Genomic DNA, 21,692 nt, shown 5'->3' with positions numbered 1-21,692 from the left:
TAAAAATATGTTACTCAAGGTTCAGCATAATAATTTAATAGCTTTTTGCCGTTTTATAAGTATCTGGGAATGGAACAGATATGTGTCCTGCTCCTGTCACAAGAGGTAGGATGCCAGCATTTGGTACGACATTCCATGAAAGCGTCAATGTGATGTTTCTGTTGCCCCTGCAATTTGAACACAGTATTAGTAGAATCGTTTGAATACTCTAAGCAGTGTACATTGCAATAAACGCTGCAGCATGCAGGACCATGTATGCCAGCATTAAGAATTCGTTAATCTTATTCATCATACAATCCATTGGCCACATGCACATGCAAGGGACCCATTTTTCTCACCAAGAAACAATGGCAATGACATTTATGATACTTTGCATCTTAAAAACATACCAAACTCTAGATGTGCTAATCTGCAGGAAGTGTCCTCAAAGAGATTACTGTTAAGCGTTGGAAGTGCTGCAGAACTCAATAGGACTTGAGAACACTAATGTATTGAACCCTAAATCCAGAAGCAGAAGCACTATAAAAGGAGAAACTCTGTGAGCCCTTGTAAACACTTTTTCTGGTTGCTGCTTTCCTTCCATCATTTCCAACATTTCTTATATAAGAACCCTCTCCTAGTATAACTGTTCCCCGTGCATCTTGCTCCCCATCCCCACCCTGCTCACTGTCTCATCGCTCGTGCTAACTGGTTTCATCTGCTTAGCTGCTGTAGGTTAGATTGTGCTTGCAGGTAATGAGGCGACTACTCCAAAGTTTCGACAACTTCCAGCTGGTACAGCCACAGCAACATTAAATGTGGCTGCAAAAGACACAAGGGGAACTTGGATTTTGCACATAGTAAGTTATGTGAAATATGGCTGTTTGCAAAGTGTGTTATATTGACAGAAAGCCTGTGATAAGAAAATGTTTGTTATTGCACTAAAAGAACGTAGATGACAACGTGAGCGCATTCCTGAAAGTAAACATTCTCTCTGCTTACGAGTTCACTCAGCTACATCACTGCATACATATCAGAAATACATCATCAAAACGAATACAGGAAGGGAATTTACTCACTTGAGACCATTTCCATCATCAAAGAAGAAGTATTTTGATTTCATGTCTTTCAACAGCAGCTTTGGGTTATCCCCTCTCAAAATAATTTTGTCCCAGAGGACAACCTGGTTCAAAGCCTGCAATTAAAGTTGCCATTAATCACTAAAAGGAATAGAAAATGGCAAAAAATTATCACCAAGGAAGCTGAACATGGAGATAGCCATTCACACAGGGCTTGAGGGGTGCTGTTTTCTTTCAGTGATATCGTAAGAGTTATAGGTTCAAAAGTAAACTACATAGTAAAGCATCGTCAAAAAAAAAAAACTTCCTGAAAAAACATTGTAGCATTACAATAAAAAGAAGTAAACAGTTCGTGAAATGCTTTTGGAAAAATCAACATGTAATGAAACAGACTTTGTTACTGTTATCTATATTTGTATTGTGTGCATAGCTGACTAGTAATTCAGAGCTATGACTGTGCACCAGACACAGATTCAGAACTGCAGCCCAGTTCCCCAAAATGCCAATCTCACATAAGGTGTTACTAAAATGGAAATTGGAATAAACTAGTATTTCCAGCCTATTTACATGTTTTCTGCAGAACTTGTGGTGAGGTTCTTTTTGAAAATATACTAACATTGCAGAAAGCCCTTGTAAAAGTTCCATGTTCATGAACATATGAAACAAGAATTGGGGACTCGGTGGATCTATCTAGCAAGAATCACAAAATATGAGTGGCAATGTTTGGAGAAAGATATGCCTTCTTTCAGTTTACAGAGACCCTGTTATCACACCACATTAAACCACAGATGAAAACAAACTATGCTTGAATGTAAATATACATTTGCACTTGTGCACTGAAAAGTTTTGCTCTGCTCCTCTTCTACCACTCATGCTGCACTGCTGGGAAACAAGACAATCGACCTTGTTATAACATGAATTTGGGCTCATGGTTCACTCTTCTACCACAAGCAATAAGCCAAGGACCTTGAGTACTGCTCATGGTTTGTTTGGAGAGAAACCACAAACACAGATATTTGCCCATCATGACAAGTCAAAATCTGACTTGTTTCCCAGAGGCATTGCAGCAGCAAGAACAGGAGAGAAGCAAAGCGAGAATTTTTCAGTAGAGTGCACTAGCAAGCTCCTCATTCACATTAGACCACAGCTGGTTTTCTATGGTTTTGCGTGATGCGTGAACCAAGCCAGAGACTGGTGAAACAATCAGAATATAACAAGCAGCAGATAATTATAAATTGTGCAATGATCCAAGAAGCCAGAGCATCACTATTCCATCCATATAATTTGTAACTAGCACAATCATGAGTACACAGGCATGTTTTTGAAGTTTTTAGGCAAGGACAGGAATTATGAGTGGTAACATACCAATTTCTATGTAGTGCCCACTTAAATATTCTACAAACCATCAGTGGCACAGTTGTTGTATCAGGGTAAGACAGCCATGAGTACATTCATAGATGCAGACATTAGAAGGTGCTGGGGACTTTACAACACTAAACGTTTGAAAACCGAAGTGTTTCCCTTTCTACAGACAACCATGTGAAACAGATTTCAGATATGCATCTAAGCTGGAGATATCAGTTACCTGCAAACTTTCAGAATAGAGAAACAGTTTCCAACTTTTGCCAAACATTAGTATACAGTATAAGCGCCCCATCCCACAAGCTGCCTTTTAGTTCCCTCTTCAATATGCAACATAGGCATTGTATGGGTGGTGATGGGAGTAGTAATGGGAGAACACAGGAAGCAGGAGATACAAATTACTGTATTCTGACACTATGAAATTGTCAGTTTGCATTTCCTAGCACAGAAAGTATTGATCTGATGTGTAGAGATCTTTCCTATTCTGCTTAATTCAAGGGGGCTCTAGAAGGTTCCTTCTCTTTGTGAAAGAGTTTTCTTTCTATGTGAAAGAAACAGGAATAAGGTTTTTGTTTGGGTTATTTCTGCTGGGAAGCAGAGTACAGCTGGCTTTGTTGTCGTTTCTGTCAAGGTCAAGCTATTATAGTCAGGCCAGGAGGAGCCTGGCTCTCAGTCACTTTCTTTCTACCTCCAGTTGTTCTGGTATTCTGTTTCTGTATGCTACACAGTGGTATCTTGGTTTTCAAATGTAATCCGTTCCGGAAGACCATTCAACTTCCGAAACCCGAAGTATTTACTTCTGGAAGCATTTGCTTACGGAAAACTAAAATCAGAAGCCGCGTTTCCTGTTCGACTTCCGAGGAGCATTTGAAAACCGAAACGTTCGACTTCCGAGACGTTCGAAAACTGAGGTACCACCATAGTGTTAAGGTTTTGTCTTATTATAAGTATTGCAAGTTTTATTGTAAGTGCTGCGACTGCATTTTTATGGACTGTGCCAATCCTGAATGTATTGGATTTGTGACTATTATGCTCATTTGCCTCAGTACCAGTAAAAGCTCTGCTGGATGAAGTACAATTGCCTCTGGTCTATTTATTTATTTTAAACTCTGCTACGTGTTTAAGTTTTTTCCTGATACCCCTCCATGGGTTGACAGAAATAACTATGCAATTAGTATGCATTTCCATTTAACCGCTTTAAAATTTATACTTACATTGTTCTTTGTTGAATATTCTGCTGATAAATACAGAAATAATTGTTTCACATTCCAGTCAAATATACTGTGCAGATGTGTGAACGTTAAGGAACATATATTGTTTCAAATTCTGAATATTTTCAAAAATACTCATTCAGTGCCGATCAACTATCCAAGCATTTTAAAGCAGAAATGTTCTCTTCAGAAGGCATTTCTCAACTTAAGGCTTTTCTCTGTGATAAACAACATATTAACTGAAGATTCATGACGTTAATTTTTGTAGATCAAGACCAGCAGCTTTACTTTTGTAAAAAAAGAAAACTGCTACAGGTTCTTATTTTTGTGTTGGGGGGTTGTTGGGGGAATAAGAGGCAGAAAGGAAGGGGTGATCACCCACCCTTTCCAAATCTATTTAACTCCCCTGCATTCTTCCATGAGTCCCAATTCTTATTTCATTTTTTAAAAAATCTCCAAATGGAAATGAATTATTCATATTGTTTCAAATAAACAATTTTTGCTCATTTTAAAACTTTTTAATTCCACATTACCTTAGATGCTGCTTACAATCAATAAAAGCATAGTCAGATACTGGTATTAAACAGGTAATAGAATATATGCATGCCAGTCCTGTTTATTCCAGGTATAGGACGGAGGGATTTTGGATTTTGAAGTGAAGCCGAAGTCTCTTACCGGTATGTACTAGAGTTCTAGGCCAGTATCCAATGACTAGTACAACTAGTTCAGTTTTCAGACTTGTGTAACCCAAACAGCAGTTCCTTATTCTACATAGCAAACTACAGATGAAGCCAAAGGGAGCTTCTGATAAGACACCGAGTATGCTGTTTCAATACAAGAAATCCCACTGGGATAATGAAAACACTTAGGGCATTGCAGTTCCCTGGGGAACTTCTAACTGAAACACTTGTCCACTGTCGTTTTCACCCTTTATGAAAACATCTGCAGATTGCAGGTGCCTGAAAATAGCAATGGTGGGCACTCAGCTGCTTCCTGGACTCAGGGGTGCATGGCTGTTTGTGCCAGTTTGCCTGTCCTGTTTCAACCAGGCAGCCATACTAGGCAATGAGAGGGGGTAGGCCAAGCAGCAGAGCAAAAAGCAAGACTGGAGGGAAATGATGTGGGTGAAAAGAGATGGAGAGGGGGGACACACAATTTGGTGAGGAGAGAGAACAGGGAGAGTTGTGACAGAGAGAAAGCAAAGCAAAGATAATGGGCAAGAAAATGAGGATTAACAAAATGTGGCATTGTTTCCCATGAATTACTAGGGGCATGGGCCCCTTCTGTTTTTTTTTTTTTTTAATATAAACATTTGTGTTCAGAGTATCCATGGTTAGCTTTAACCATCATTTGACACCGGATTTATAAATTGGTTTGCAAACACTTGGCAAAGTTCAGTAATGCAACACCATAGCACTAAAGGGGAAGGAAGGGGAATTCACCACTGAGATAAAAGAAGTGTGCAAGCTTGTAGCCCACTGAACCATGTTTAAGTGATCAGGTGTGTTACTTCAGCACCACGCTAAAAAATCAGGTATCATTATGACATGAATAACAATGCTGTAGTTGAGAAAACAGTCAAATATAAACCAAACATTCTAGCCTTCAATATCTGTATCATGTATTCTCCATTTCCAGCTTTTGTTAGAAGTAGCTTCGAAGATGTATAGATTTTTCATTTTCTCACCCTCTAGTAATCAGTACTTAAAAACAGGATTTATTCTGAAGCTCTACAAATTTTTTATGAAGGATATCTGCAGTAATGTCAAAAGTAATGATTCCAAGGTCACTTCTTTCTCCAGGTCCAGTGAAGTCTTCTACATTTTTCCTAAAAACACACAAAAAACCCCACATTATTCAAACTTCTTTGCAGCTGGCACAAGATAATATTAGTGTCTTCAGAGAAAGGATACTCTTATTCAGTGGAAAAAAAATGGGAAACATAGGTGGTGCTGAGGCTGGTCCCTTGTAACAGAATGTAGAATGGACAATAATAATTACAGTTTAAATGGACAACAATAATTACAGTTTAAATATACTTCTCTTCACAAGAGCTCCAGTAAGAAAATAGATAGATGACATTAGGAACTAGGCTAACTTGATTTTTTAAAGAACAGCGCTACAATATTGTCAGGCATGTACAAATACAATATTATTACAGCCTTTGACAATTCACCTGGTAGCCAAAGTCACTGAAGCATTCCAGGCAGTTAAGCAAGTGAGCAGGTTGGTTGAGGAGGGATTAATTACCCCATCCCTCTTCTACTGGCCTGCTTGCTTTTCACAGTAAAGAAACTAATCTTCACAAGACACAACAGCTGCATGAGACATAACACAAAAATTAACATTCTGACAATTTAGTAGTAATTTCAGCACAGTAAAACTGCTAAAATGAACTTAGAATTGGGCATACACCTCTAGATTTATGCATGGTTAGGTGGCCCGCCTATAGGAAATTTCAGAGCTTCCTTAGGTGTCCGTTAATTCCTTATGTAACCAAAGTTAACTTAAGGAAATTCACAGAAAGAATACATTTCCCCTCCCTTCCTGAGCAACATGGAATGCGGGTTGCTGAATGGGGCATTACTGAGATGCAGGCACAGCAGAAATCCACCCAATTTGGGAGACCCCCCCCCCAAAAGATCCCCCAGACATCCAAGATGTCTGGCTCAAGGTCAGTGTGGTTGCTGACCTTGAGCCAGACATCTTGGAGAGTGAAGTCAAATGGGCCTTAGAAAGCACTGCTAATAACAAGGCCAGTGGAAGTGATGATATTCCAGCTGAACTATTTAAAATTTTAAAAGATGATGCTGTTAAGGTGCTACACCCAATATGCCAGCAAGTTTGGAAAACTCAGCAATGGCCAGAGGATTGGAGAAGATCAGTCTACATCCCAATTCCAAAGAAGGGCAGTGCCAAAGAATGCTCCAACTACCGCACAATTGCGCTCATTTCACACACTAGCAAGGTTATGCTTAAAATTCTACAAGGCAGGCTTAGGCAGTATGTGGACCGAGAACTCCCAGAAGTGCAAGCTGGATTTCGAAAGGGCAGAGGAACCAGAGACCAAATAGCAAACATGCGCTGGATTATGGAGAAAGCTAGAGAGTTCCAGAAAAACGTCTACTTCTGCTTCATTGACTATGCAAAAGCCTTTGACTGTGTCGACCACAGCAAACTTTGGCAAGTTCTTAAAGAAATGGGAGTGCCTGATCACCTCATCTGTCTCCTGATAAATCTCTATGTGGGACAAGAAGCTACAGTTAGAACTGGATATAGAACAACTGATTGGTTCAAAATTGGGAAAGGAGTACGACAAGGTTGTATATTGTCTCCCTGCTTATTTAACTTATATGCAGAATTCATCATGCGAAAGGCTGGACTAGATGAATCCCAAGCCGGAATTAAGATTGCCGGAAGAAATATCAACAACCTCAGATATGCAGATGACACAACCTTGATGGCAGAAAGCGAGGAGGAATTAAAGAACCTTTTAATGAGGGTGAAAGAGGAGAGCGCAAAATATGGTCTGAAGCTCAACATCAAAAAAACCAAGATCATGGCCACTGGTCCCATCACCTCCTGGCAAATAGAAGGGGAAGAAATGGAGGCAGTGAGAGATTTTACTTTCTTGGGCTCCTTGATCACTGCAGATGGTGACAGCAGTCACGAAATTAAAAGACGCCTGCTTCTTGGGAGAAAAGCAATGACAAACCTAGACAGCATCTTAAAAAGCAGAGACATCACCTTGCCGACAAAGGTCCGTATAGTTAAAGCTATGGTTTTCCCAGTAGTGATGTATGGAAGTGAGAGCTGGACCATAAAGAAGGCTGATCGCCGAAGAATTGATGCTTTTGAATTATGCTGCTGGAGGAGACTCTTGAGAGTCCCATGGACTGCAAGAAGATCAAACCTATCCATTCTTAAGGAAATCAGCCCTGAGTGCTCCCTGGAAGGACGGATCGTGAAGCTGAGGCTCCAATACTTTGGCCACCTCATGAGAAGAGAAGAATCCTTGGAAAAGACCCTGATGTTGGGAAAGATTGAGGGCACTAGGAGAAGGGGACGACAGAGGACAAGATGGTTGGACAGTGTTCTCGAAGCTACGAACATGAGTTTGACCAAACTGCGGGAGGCAGTGCAAGACAGGAGTGCCTGGCGTGCTATGGTCCATGGGGTCACGAAGAGTCGGACACGACTAAACGACTAAACAACAACAACCCCCCCCCAAAATCCCTTGTTATTCAAGGCCTTCCAACCGTCCAGACAGGATTCTATTGGGGGGCAAGCTAAAAACGGACATATTTTTTTTAATTCTTAAAAAAAAAACTTCCTGAAGGTTGACTTATCTTAGAATCCAAGCCAATAACTTTACTTGGATATTTTAAACATGCATATCTAAACATTCTCCAAAATTTGGAAAAATTAAAAGTTTTAAACAAATATTCCCTTAGAGAATGCAAATGTTCTGTAAGTCATAAATAAAGTATCATGGCTACAGAAATGTTTATAGGGTTGTGTTTGGAAGATTCCACTGTTGAAGTAGCAAGGCCAGCTTATCTGTAATAAGGAAGTTACTTTGTGCTAGAAGGCAAATGGGAGGACCACCTTCTGGCTGGTAGTGAGAAGACAAAAGCCATAATGAGAGCATGAGCTATTGCTAGAAGCAAGCAGAAGTCAGAGAGTGAGAGTCATGCCTGATTTCTGCTGAAATCCAAGGCTGTGAATATGGGAGAAGCAAGACCTTCTGGGATGTTAATGCTGTGAGTCCCTCCATCACAGGGGTAGGGGTGTGTGTGTAGATAAACCATACATCCTAAAGACATCAGTCAGTCTCTACTGTCCCTAGGAATGAGGAAACCAAACCCTGGGTAAGAGCCTCACCTGGAATCTCACACCGCTCGGACATTGGGGTGGCGTGTAACATTATGCAGGGCAACAGAAGGGAACTTAGGAGTTGGGCAAGAAATTTAGGCAAAATTGAGCCAAGTGAATGTCATCTGTGATTTCAATAATGTATAGGCTACATAATTTAATTTCCTTTACCTTACGAGTTATAGTTATCATAGCCATTGTGCGATGATGACACTTGGCAACTAATGTTAATGTTCTTGCCAAGAGGCACAATGCGAGAGAACACCAGAACAAATCTAATTCTCCATGCACTGCCATGCTTTTATTCATGAAGAGCAGTCAATTTAGCACATTTTAATAGCATAGAGTATGATGTTTGAGAGCTGGACCATAAAGAAGGCTGATCGTCGAAGAATTGATGCTTTTGAATTATGGTGCTGGAGGAGACTCTTGAGAGTCCCATGGACTGTAAGAAGATCAAACCTATCCATTCTTAAGGAAATCAGCCCTGAGTGCTCCCTGGAAGGACAGATCGTGAAGCTGAGGCTCCAATACTTTGGCCACCTCATGAGAAGAGAAGAATCCTTGGAAAAGACCCTGATGTTGGGAAAGATTGAGGGCACTAGGAGAAGGGGACGACAGAGGACAAGATGGTTGGACAGTGTTCTCGAAGCTACGAACATGAGTTTGACCAAACTGCGGGAGGCAGTGCAAGACAGGAGTGCCTGGCGTGCTATGGTCCATGGGGTCACGAAGAGTCGGACACGACTAAACGACTAAACAACAACAACAACAATGATGTTTGAAGCCCATAATTTAACACATTCAGCTAAGGTGTTCTTTCTTAGCTCCAAGTGCACCAAGGAACGTAAAATCAGTATGCAAGCACCACAAACGATGCACAGCAATCTATTAAACCATTCAGAGCAACACCAGTCAGCAATGCTGAGAGCAGGACTTGTGTTTGTCAGAACAGCACGGGAATTTGCTGTAAAACAACACTGCCCCCCCACCCCACCCCAACTGCATGGAAACAGGCATATGCTTGGCAATATGCTGCCAGGGCAACAGCCACTGACGTGTGCTAAACCAAATAGCCGCGTTGCCTTTCTATGTACACCCTGGACGGAGCCTGCCAGAGGGCGGACACTACAGCACCAGAGAGTTCGTGGTGCTCGCTCATTGGCTCGCACAAAGGGGAAACGAGAGAACAGGAAGGAAAGGTCTACTGTTCTGAGACCCATCCATAATCGACAAAGAGAAAAGGGAATCCAAACTTAGCTGATATCACAGAGAACGGGCGAGCTTTGCGGGATCAATAATACACAACGCTTTTATCCGTCTTCGAAGACAATCCCATTTAACATGAACATTCCATTGTGCGACTTATTTGCAGCAGGGATGGGACTGATTGGCGGGGGGGGGGGGGATAATAATAATTGCAGGGAGGTGGGGTAACTGTAATACACATCAGCCACTGCCATGGGCGCACACAAAGACATCCTGATAAGTTATGCACCCCCCCCATCACTTCGAGGACCACAGGTAAATATTAATCGAACGAAGGGAGATGGCTCGTTGCACAACTAACGTTTTGCACATGAGGATGCTCCACAAGGGGGAATGGATATTTGGGGGGTGGGGGTGGAGAAGGGGGAATACTTCGAAGCAAGTCAGGCTTGGGCTTTCTGCACCCCAGTCTCCTCACCCCACATCCTTGCTGAGAAAGGGGCGAACCTTTTCCGCCCAATACTCAAACGACTTGGGAGGAGGGGCGGCCGGGGCTCAGCACCCAGGAAGAGGAGGAGGAGGAGGAGGAAGAGAGGACCCCCACCCCCTCGCCACCGCCCGCTGCCCTCGCCCCTCACTCACAGCATGACCCGCGAGACGGCGATGCTGACGGGCACCGTGCGCTCTTTGAAGGCGGTGGTGATGAAGCAGCCGAAGGTCAGCGCCGCCATCACACTCAGCGAGAAGGCGAAGAGAGAGTTGGCGCGGGTCAGGACGGTGTTCATCTCCCCCGCCGGCCGCTCCGGCCTTTACCACACACAAACAAACACACACACGCTCGCTCACTCGCTCCGGCCCTCCTCGCCGGCCGGCCGGTCGCGCCACCCGCCTCCGCCGTCTCAAGCACGCAGGCAGGACCAGCGAGCGAGCCTCGGGTGGCGGGGAACCGAAGACAGGAGGAGGGTGGGAGCTGCCGCGCTGCGTGGCTGAAAGGGAAAAGAGGCCCGAAACGGCCGCCGAAAAGCCGAGCCCGCCCAGTCGCCCGCGCGAGGAGGAGCCCAGCCAGCGTCCCTGCGCCTGCCTGCCTCCTGCCCGCCTCCCTTCCCTCCGCCCTAGCTCGGCCTGCCCGGAAGTCCCATCGGCCCCGAAGAGTCGCTTCCGCCCGCCTGCCGCCGCCGCCGCCGCCGCAAGGGGGAAAAACAGAGAGACGAGAGAGATAAGAAAGGTTAGAGTGATAGTAGGATAACCATCTTCTGGCATGGACCGGGGATCCCCACAGAACAGTCGGAGCGTCACGACATGTCCGCGCGCGAGTGAACGGAGAGCAGCGGCATTCGGGGGCGGAAGGGCGGGAAAGCGGCTACCTTCGCCTCTGCTGCAGCCCGAGAGGTGTGTGCGTTTGTTGGGGCGCATCTTTCGTGGCATTTGCCATGCAAGGTGAATGTCTACTCAGAAGTAAACCCCACTGAGCTCAACAGGGCTTGTGCGTTTAGCGATCGCAAGCCCTAGTTACAGTATATGGACATTAGCGACATTAGCTTATCTGCTTATCCTGGTTTGTACTGTAATCGTTCTGCCTGCATCTTGATGACATGCCTCAATTGCCTCATCTGTGTAGTACCGCGATGGAAACCTTTGCTGGTGAGGTTTCATTTCGCTAATAAAGACTGCTTAAAAAAAAAAAGACTGAATCGGTTTTTTAAACAAAGCTTTGTTAGAGAGTTATTTTAAGTCATTATTAACTTCAGCTACCGCCTGCACTGTGGAGATCGTGAGGTTTGCTCCCGTGAGTGCACTGAGCTGTGATATAGGATTGTGATATAAATCACTTTCAGGTAGGCAATCCACGCACTGCAGCTACTCCGAAGTTGAATGAATTGTGGCAAGCGCAAGGTGATAAAGAGCCAGAGTCCAAATCAGTACCGTGAGAACGGACTAGCTGATCAGAAGGTCGGCGGTTCGAATCCCCGCTACAGGGGTAGCTCCTGTTGTTCGGTCCCAGCTCCTGCCAACCAAAGCATGCCAAAGTGCAAGTAGATAAATAGGTACCGCTACAGTGGGAAGGTAAACGGCGTTTCCGTGCGCTACTCTGGTTTGCCAGAAGCAGCTTTGTCATGCTGGCCACATGACCTGGAAGCTGTGCGCCGGCTCCCTCGGCCAATAACGCGAGATGAGCGCCGCAACCCCAGAGTTGGTCACGACTGGACCTAATGGTCAGGGGTCCTTTTACCCTTAGCCCATCTTCAGGAAGAGGGGCAATGGGCATTTGCAGGGCGTTTTAAAAACCCTTCTTTAAAATAACCCACAGACGTTGGAGAAACGTAAACTTAGTCCTTCCTTCTAGAGGAGGACGCGCGTTGCAACTAAATCACTGCACCGAAAAAATCCAGAACATCTCCCTTGTTGCCTTATGAGCAACTGCCTTGTTACCACTCTGAAGGTAAATAGTCAAGGCGTCAAAAACAGCCAGGAATTCCGGTCTGCATGCAAAGGAACAGTCTAAACCCGCCGCTAGTCGCCGCAGGCTGCGAGTGCCGCCTGACGGCTGTCTGCTAAAACAGCAGCTTTTCGAATCCACCTATGAACTGATCTCTATGGAGGGAAGTCGAGCTTCTTCACACGGAAATGCAATGCTGTTCAATGCAAGCTGTTCAAGTGACAAGGCTTATGGGTCAGTTCCTTCATGGTGCCTGAAAGCGCTCACTTTGGCTGTGGGGAGTGTGTGTTTTAATTCAGTATATTTTGACATCCTGGCTAGGATCTAAGAAAAGCAGGAACTAGTTTAATAAGCCCCTGCAAAATCTGTTAGCTTTAAACACCAGCTCCCCATGCTGCAAATCAAGCGGGTTTGGGTTTTGTTTTAATTAAGAGTTTCAAAGTAATTTGGTTTGGAGGAGGAACTTTTCAAAGAGGTGAAGTTAAAAATTCCACTGAATTCAATTAAATCCTAGAATATTTTTACTAACTAATCTGCAATATGTGGCTCCTAAAGATACAGAAAAATGGCTCATCTATATCATATTAGCAGCCAGTAAGGATTCTTTATGCAAAAAGCAGAGGCAGGGGAAATAGCTTCCATTTAAGAGAACGTACATCACGGATTTTATGGGTACAACATGGCAGGCAAAAGTGGCAGAGATCTGAATGGGCAGTATGCAATGTTCATCTTTCTGTTTAAGAGAATATGTGATCATAGAGCTTCCTCAAATTAAGATGATCCTAAGCTGTGTATAATTTCTTACATAATATGTGTTTTTCTTTCTTAAGTAATTGTTTATGGATTTATTTGGTTTTTCCCCTTGACAACTTTAATGGTTATTTACCACCTACTGTATTTTACTTACGTGGGCTTGGTTTTTTAATTACGACTATTTGTTTTCTTTTTGTAGTAATATTTTATTTATTAACTTGCCACCATTTATTAAGTAGATGCTTCATCCGAACTGTTAGAATTGGTCGACATTTTTAACATTTCTTTTGCTAAGCTGACAAAAAGGGAAAGTCGGGCAAAAGAGAGGAAGCACCGAAGACTCAAACCCATGCTGAAACATCACAGATCAGTTTCTTTGCCATTCAGCTCCAGCAGCATCAGACAAGCATGGCAGGGATGGGGACAACAGCACAGGGTCTGTAGGAAGAGCATGGCTTGTTGCAACAGGGCTTTCTTTTTTTACATTTTTTTTTACGTTTGTTTGTTTTACGTTTCACATACAAGACATCACTAGTTTGAATCCAGGATACTCTAGGAAAACGTGCAGGGTTTTGATTGGCACTGAAGCCATTCACCTGGCTCCTGCATGGCCCAACCAGCTCTTTTGGTCCACTCTCTTGCATCCCACATAACTCCTCCCACTTGTCTGATAGGCCAGCTCTGCTAGGAAACATCTTAGTAAGCTTCATTGATGCTTCCCGTATCTTTAGCCAACTACCTCATAGACCCTGATGGCAACACCCACCCACCTGTGCACCTTGAGATGCCTACCTGAGTGAGCGAAAGTAGAGAGCCCTGAGGTCATCACGCTGCCTGTCTCCTCCCTAGGGCCACCAGAAGCCAAGCCAACTTAGGCCTCCTCTCCTCCATTATTTAGTGGCCTTTCCTCATAAGCTCAAAAGTTGGATCTCTCTCTCCAAAAGTTGGATATTCAACAGCCCCCTGGTCTTTTTACTTGCCGTTTTGTCTGTAGCAACTCCTTCGCTGGAGGCTGGCTCTTCCCTGACCCTGTCTTGGAGAACGTTTTCCCGCTCATGCACTCCTTTTCCCGCTCATGCACTGCCAATCATGTTACCAAGCAGCAGCTGTGCTGGGCTTTGTGTTTGTTTCGTGCTGCCAGACATTTCTAACCTTGTGACTAGTTCATGTGGCAGTTTTTTCCTTCTGCCTAGAGCCTTTCCGTGCACAATTGTTTCCCCGTTTCGTTCTCCCCGACTTCTCACTATTAATCTCAAGTGTTGTAAACAGGCCAGGTGGGATGTTATGAGAATGGGTAGCATAATTAGCCTGCATTTGTTCTCCCTGTGACCTTGCATATCTCAGAGTGCCTTTTGCTTCACCATATGTAGGTAAGCTCTGTTGGTTACTTCCCCTTTTGATCTGGCAGCAGTGGCATGCCTGTCACAGCTACTGCTTTGGGATGGAATTCTGCAAACAGCTGTCAGATAAGAGATGGATTGATGTACTGGCTGGCGATATCACAAAGGCACTGAAGCTGCCACCCACCCCTGCAGCTCTGAAGTAGCTCACCCTAGATGCAATTCCTAGAGAAAGTGATATGAAAGGCTCTCTGGGGTCAATGGTTGTAGATTAATTACTCAAACATGGAATATTATTCTCTTTCCTGAAGCTTTTAAACAAGCAGTACTACTTCTGCGCACACTACTGATGCGGACAGGCTCACATTAGTGTTGCACACACCACTTCTCCAAGCACTGAGATGCATAGCTGCCAAGTTTTCGCTTTTCTCACTAGGAAGCCTATTCAGCATAAGGGAAAATCCCTGTAAAAAAGGGATAACTTGGCAGCTATGCTGAGATGCAGGAGCACAGCACTTACCCACATTTAGAAGGCCACTGCAGGGTTATTGGCATTTTATGTTTGAGGGTGTGTTTTTTTACACAAATATACAGGTTGAAGGTAGGTGGAGGTATAGCTTAAACATTCCAACAGACAATCAGAGTTCACTGTTTCCACATCAGATCTTTAGGGATACAGCCAGCACCCCAAAATGCTGTTAATTCAGAGTCCAAGAAATTGGGTACAGTATCTCTGTTTTTCTCCAAACCATAGTTTGTCTTCACAAGCTGGCTATTTCTTGCACAGAATCCAAATGATTCGCCAGTTATTTCCTAGGCCATTTATCTGTAATTTCCCTAACATACTTGCCAGGGCCATCGTGTCTAAACCCCAAAGCTTCAAACCCTAGAAAGTTGGAATAGCTATCAGGCAAACAAGACTCTGTTTCTTTTAAGCAGGGGTGACCTGGTGGAGGAGAAAGTCTAGTCCATGGGTAGGCAAACTAAGGCCCGGGGGCCAGATCCGGCCCAATCTTCTAAATCCGGCCCATGGACGGTCCAGGAATCAGCGTGTTTTTACATGAATAGAATGTGCCCTTTTATTTAAAATGCATCTCTGGGTTATTTGTGGGGCCTGCCTGGTGTTTTTACATGAGTAGAATGTGTGCTTTTATTTAAAATGCATCTCTGGGTTATTTGTGGGGCACAGGAATTCATTCATTCCCCCTCTTCAAAATAAAGTCTGGCCCCCCACAAGGTCTGAGGGACAGTGGACTGGCCCCCTGCTGAAAATGTCTGCTGACTCCTGGTCTAGTCTTTTGCATCACACCTGAGTTTCTCAATCCACTTTTTTTAAAAAAAAAACACAATCATTTTTCCTGCAGGGCAGCTTTCTCTTTGAAAGTCTGTTTAAATTTGCATATACACATATATATATTTGCATATACAAATTTGTATCATGGCTTTGTGTCCCAAGTGTTCTAAAAACTTGGTGACACCTCTGGTTTCAAGACCATATTAGTATTTGAGAATGTGTCCATTAGTAGAAATCTGAAACACAGCCTTAGTTCCACAAGCTCATATTAAAAGTTATTTCAAGCAAAGCCACTGGTGTTTAAACATACATCCGAATCGTTAAACAACATTCATTATAACAGGCATAGACACACGTCTCCAAAATTGCATCAGCTTCCTTCCCTTCCAGGGATCTGTCCTAGGCATAGCCTAGTTAACACACCAAACCTTTTTTCCTGGCTTGGCTTTCCATTTCATTCTAATTAAAGAGAACTCATCCTTTTGAAATAAATATGTTGAGAAAATGTAAGAACGTCACTATAATAAAAGATCCAACGAACGTGTGTATGTGCGTTCATCACGTTTCGAGGGTGACAATCTTTCAAATTGACAGCAGGTGGTTAAAACTGGAGTAAAACAAGGAACAAGTTGTAAATCATACCATTTGACAACTATTCTTCAGATGCAAAACTGATGTGATTATACACAATAGATATGTGAGCTGTGGAACGAAGCTACTGTTTTAGTATGGAGTGTCATATTCAAAGTGTTTGAAACTGTTTATATGTGTTCTTCTCCAGCTGAAATACCATCACACTAGCAGGAGCTCAAGTGAACTCAGTGCTATGTACAGTATAAATAATCCCCATATTTTGAGCTGCAAGCATCATGACCAGCTGATATTTTCTTTCCTCAGCACCAGCTGTTCCCTAGGAGTGTCTGGCTGGAGCCATACTATCTTATCGACATATTTTGGAGCTGTATCTAAACACTGTCAAAACCTCTTGTGCAGCAATGACTGTCGTAGAGGAAAATCGTCCTTTTGCCCAACAACTATCCAATGTCTACTTTACGATACTTTCGCTTTTCTGCTTTAAGCTTTTTGTGAAAATCAGCCTCGCAATACTCAGCCATTTCTATATTGTAAAAGGGAACCGTAAAGAGGCAGCAAGAATAGCTGCTGAGTTTTATGGACTTCCTCAAGAACAAGGTACGCTTTTGTTTCCTTTATCACCTTTGTCATTTCTTGTTATTGAACTGTTAACTTATAAAAAGTATTTTCTTTAAGCAAACTAATCTGTAATTTTCCATAATCTTTAGGCAACCTGTTACTGGCCAGATTTTCCCACTTTATTTTCACATTGAATAGTATTTCATAAAATCAGAACTGTAAAGTTGGAAGGGACCATAAGAGTCATCTAGTCCAGCCCCCTGTAATGCAGGAATCTTTCGCCCAACTTGGGGCTTGAACCCATTACCCTGAGATTAAAAGTTTCATGTTCTACCAACTGAGCTATAGGCTGTTTTATGATTACTTTTTTTAAAAAGATTCAATCTAACATGAGTAACATGGTAAATTAGAAAATTAAAATTGTGAAATTAATCTTCATTTGCTATAGTTCTGTTTTTATCAAATGGAGGAAGGAAAATGCCTATAAAATGTGTTTATAGTATTGGCTGACGTTCATAATGCTTGCATAGGGTAACTACAGCTCCTTATATACCCTTGTTTACCAAGATTATTTGTGCCATTACACTATTTAACTTTTAATGCAAAACTATAATATAGAGTGGAGCCTGATTCTTAATATTTTTGAAGGTAGTAGTAAAATCATCTGGTTTATAAAATTTCAAACATTTATATTATGAAGATGTGATATGTTTTGTAAATGTGTTCAAAAAAGTATATACATGCCACAAGCTAAAGATATATAGAGCTCACTTTTCTTAGGCCTCGGCATTTAGCAATTCACTCCTAAGTAATATGTAATTGCGGTCTATATGAGTGGTGGCTGCACTGCAGCATTTGTGTGTTGTTGGTCAGCTTTGAGTTCTTTATACTCAAAATCCCAGAAGCATGTGTGTCAAAGGAGGCCATCAATTCTAAACAAATGGTACAGAATTTTACATTATGAGATTTATAATCACTTTGATTCTCTGGTACAGCCAGGTTTAAAGATTTAGGGTTCTGCCCATGATATTGCAGAAGCCAGAGGTGTTGTTGGTGCCAGGGCCTGTCCAAGTCCAAGAAAGAGTCTTATGTGGTGGCAAGGCCTGAAGTAATTATTTGGCACCCCTTGACCCAGCAAATTATTAACACAATCCTGCAACCAGTGGCGGAGCTTCATGCTCCGGCACCAGGGAGTGGAGAGCAGGCGGGGCCGGGGCTGGCGTGCATCCCGGGGGCGTGGCACGCCACCCGTAGGGGTGTGGCACGCGTCCTGGGGGCGTGGCATGCCACCTGAGGGAGTGTGGCGCCCAGCGCGGGCAGGGGACAGCTGCAATGGCTTCCCACCGGGATTGCGCTGCCGGGGACGGTGCGCTCCCCCCACGCTCCTCTTCCTCTGCCAGTGCCTGCAACTGCCTCCTCCCTACAAACTGCTTGTGATATTTAAATATCAATTGGGAAGGGTTTAATGCCAACTCACAGGTTGTTGTCCCAGCTATCATGATCCCAAATACTATGTTTAAAGAAAGAAGTTAATTTTCAATGTGGTGTATTTCCTCATGAGTGCATATTGTTTCCATCTGTGACAATAATACATCTGACCCTCTCTTGTATTTGTTCCTTGTGTAAATATTGTTATTGCAATGTATTTAAATGCAGTGTAGTTCTACTAAAAATAGGTTTGCAATATAAACTAAGGTAAATGTAAGTCAATTTACATATCAAGTGTTTAAAAATGCCCTTAACAGGAAATGACAGCTAGAGACTTGAAGAAAGTTTCCCATTTATTTATTTAAAACATTTTTATACCACCCTTCATTATATCAGAATTTAAGGTGTCGTATATCATAAAACAGTGTACTGTAATTATCAAATAAGTAGGATATCAGAAAAACAACAACCCAGAACATAAGTCTCATACTGTTTTAAACCTGAGCTGAATGCAGATGGGATACTATTTATTGATATATATTATACTTCATTTCCCTGTAATTGAGTATTTTCTCTTTCGCTGAGGTGACATTGCCACATGTTTGCTTCCAATGGAGTGCTTCTGAAATAAATCCTATTAAGAGTACATATTGTGTGGGGAGTGGTCATTATGGAAAAGCGTTTTCCAGTGCCAGCCTATGGGAATGGCTGACACGTGGCTAATTCTAATGTATGTCTTCATGAGAATCATTCCAAAAATACTCCCTTGGAGCCACTGGAAGAGATTCTAGACACAAAATATAGCAACAACTAGCATTAGGAAATTAAATGGGAAGGGTATGTGTTAAAGTGCTAAGATTAGATAGAAATGAATGGCTAGAAGTTAGATACATTCCCAACAGCATTATCAAATCAGGAAGGAATTTTCCCTCAGGTTATTCTGAAGGTTTCTGCCTCCCTTGTGGCTCAAAATACACACTCAAGAGAATGAATCATCCTTATTTTAGGCAATACTTACAACATTGCTTTGGACACAATAGAAGTTAAGTTGATTGAATTGTTGCAAGGATCTAAGTGCAGTTCTTCCAAACAACACTCCAGCTGCAATTAAGATTACAGTATAGATATTATGATGTTTGTGGTAGGGAAAAAGTGTTGCCATATGTTATTTTCCTCTTTCTAGTACATGCATGGGGAACCTCTGCACTGGGCATTCTCCTGGAATGACTCCCTAGGCTGGGAGTTGGGGGTCTGCATATATAGGCAAACCCTGATTTGCCCGGGGGTTGTATTCCAGGTCATCATGTGTGGTGGCAGAGCGTGTTTAAGCCTACCCCATTACGCACACTTTTCCTGCCACTTCCGGATTCGCGGCGGGTGCGCATGTGCATGGTCACATGTGCTTTGAACGCACGCAAAATGGTAATGTACTACTGCATGTCAACATACATACCGTAGCTTTTGTGCAGAGTGGAGATAGAATTCCCATAATACAGTGGCTGATGACTCTCCACAACAATGACATTATTGTGAATGTATCAAAGGAGCCACCCCCACGGAATTTAGCAGGGGTTACTTCTGAGTAATTTATAATTAAAAAGGTAAAGGGACCCCTGACCATTAGGTCCAGTCGTGACCGACTCTGGGGTTGCGCGCTCATCTCGCATTATTGGCCAAGGGAGCCGGCGTATAGCTTCCAGGTCATGTGGCCAGCATGACAAAGCCGCTTCTGGCAAACCAGAGCAGCACATGGAAACGCCGTTTACCTTCCCGCTGTAGCGGTTCCTATTTATCTACTTGCATTTTGACATAAACCCACACTAGAAACTGTGGTTTAATGGCAGGGACACCCCCCCCCCCTTCATAAGCCAAGGTTAGACACTTGGTTGATTTTCTCAGAAGTAAACCTCATTGAGTTCAATTGTAGACAGGGTTGCAGCCTACATCACCCATCTCCTTTATTAGTCATACCTATGAATTGTCCTCATAAGCTCTGGAAATTCCATAGAAGCTCATATTTCTTGATGTGTTATCTGAAGAGGTTGACGGCATTCATACAGTTAGGAATGATAAGTAATGTTTTCCTACTACCCTGTTTAACAATTGCAACTGATAATGTCACTCAACAACAGTTGTTGGGCGAGGAAAAATAGTACAAGATGTTTTCTCAGCTCACATTCCAGATAGATCATAGTTCTATTAATAAAAACTATATAGGAACATCCTAGCTTTCTAGGTATAATAGCGCTCTAGTGGTCATGAAAGGAATATGGCACATGGCACCCAACACATAAAAACAGCAGGATTTAGCATTTTATTTTTCTGAAGCTGTGTAGTCAACAGTTGAGCACTGTGGTTTTACACAAGCTCTTTTCTTAAAAAAAACAACCATGCCCACCAAATGATTAATACGCAGAGATTTGTTGAGATATTATAATGAGATGAAAAATGGTTTAAAATAACATCCCCCCCCCAAACCCAGACGCATTCCTTTTAGGAATGGTGCAGATGGAGGTTCCCAGAAATCAGGGGGGGGGAATTATGTATGCAACTACAGCAGCTCAGATTTTGTTAGCCCAAAAATGGAGGGTGGGAGAAGTCCCTAAGAAGGAGGAATGACAACTTAAAATGATGGAATAAGCAGGGTTAGCAGGCCTAACCAGCAGAATAAGAGAACAAGAAGATCGGGTCTACAAAGAGGAATGGAAAACCTTGGTAGAATATTTGGGAAATAATTGTAAACAAGTGAAAACGCTAGCGTATTAAGGTAAATTCAACAGTATAAAAAGATGAGGTGATATGAAAAGGGGGTGGAATTAAATTGTTGTAATGGTTCTAATAGAATATGCAGTAATAATGGGGAAATTAACAATGAAAAGAAAAGAACCATGGAAAGAGAAGAAGAGAAGTCAATGAATGTATTATTATAATGGTGGGTATTTAATGGTAGAAAATGTATAATTGAAAATTTCAATAAAATATCTTTTAAAAAATAGATTTGTTGAGGTATAATGAGTTAGTTGCATTCATATAGATGGTTAGGGTTACCACTTTCCCCATTTGAAGTGGACTTTCCCTTGTCAAGATCTTGAACTTGTGGATAAAGCCATAAAATCTCTTTCTTAACATGTGCATCCCTAATGTAGTATTCATACAGGGCTGCTTTCTCCCTTCCTTACTCTGACTCACTGGGCATTTTTGTAGGCATGGATTCTATTGCATATGCTTGTATAGAGGGTCAGTGTCTAGGGCCATCAATTCCTGAAAGACAACGTTTTAGTACCTGGGAGGGTCCTAGTGGCAAAGCCATACTTTACAGAGGGCAGTTCTCTCTTTGAAGGGTTTTCTGGTCCAAGACCAGTCTAACAGTAAATAACCATAAGGGAAAGCAGGAACCCTGAAGTTCCCTATCAACAATTAGCACCTGGACAGCAGACTGAACAGCCAGGCCACCTAGTCAGTCTTTCTCATTATAGTGAGATGAATTGTATTTCTTTTTAAATTATATTAAGTAATTCTGAATCTGCATCTATAAATACAAATTAGCATATGAAAAACACAAGCAAATATTTA

At 42.6% G+C, this 21,692-nt stretch overlaps 2 protein-coding genes across 3 annotated transcripts in view; one reads left to right on the top strand and one right to left on the bottom strand.

Annotated features, from left to right (window-relative positions):
• Nucleotides 1-20: 20 nt before the first annotated feature.
• On the bottom strand, nt 21-10,802 carry SPCS3 (signal peptidase complex subunit 3). The gene is made up of 5 exons (XM_035113483.2): nt 10,358-10,802; nt 5,386-5,459; nt 3,635-3,711; nt 1,059-1,174; nt 21-167 (listed from the first exon to the last, which is right to left on the bottom strand). The coding sequence occupies exons 1-5, from the start codon at nt 10,498-10,500 to the stop codon at nt 35-37; spliced, it is 543 nt and encodes a 180-aa protein (XP_034969374.1). The 5' UTR covers nt 10,501-10,802; the 3' UTR covers nt 21-34.
• Nucleotides 10,803-16,407: 5,605 nt separating this feature from the next.
• Nucleotides 16,408-21,692, top strand: part of ASB5 (ankyrin repeat and SOCS box containing 5) — a 29,225-nt gene continuing 23,940 nt past the window's right edge. The window contains exon 1 of one of the 2 annotated variants that reach the window (XM_035111803.2): nt 16,408-16,730. In XM_035111803.2, the coding sequence (XP_034967694.2) occupies nt 16,535-16,730 (196 nt within the window). In that variant the 5' untranslated portion in view covers nt 16,408-16,534. The remainder of the gene's footprint in view (nt 16,731-21,692) is intronic. The other variant, XM_035111799.2, reaches the window with a different exon arrangement.

Source organism: Zootoca vivipara, chromosome 9, assembly GCF_963506605.1.
Source record: "Zootoca vivipara chromosome 9, rZooViv1.1, whole genome shotgun sequence".
In the NCBI taxonomy this organism is placed as follows: Eukaryota; Metazoa; Chordata; class Lepidosauria; order Squamata; family Lacertidae; genus Zootoca; species Zootoca vivipara.
This window is presented reverse-complemented; position numbering and strand designations above follow the sequence as displayed.

Bases quoted from the DNA above. Each gene is read 5' to 3' on its own strand.
- SPCS3 (XM_035113483.2), bottom strand. From the start codon at position 10,500: ATGAACACCGTCCTGACCCGCGCCAACTCTCTCTTCGCCTTCTCGCTG. The intron at 5,460-10,357 runs GTGAGTGAGGGG...GTGTGTTTTTAG, and splicing joins GCCGTCTCGCGGGTCATGCT to GAAAAATGTAGAAGACTTCA. The intron at 168-1,058 runs GTGAGTAAATTC...TTCAAATTGCAG, and splicing joins GATGATGGAAATGGTCTCAA to GGGCAACAGAAACATCACAT.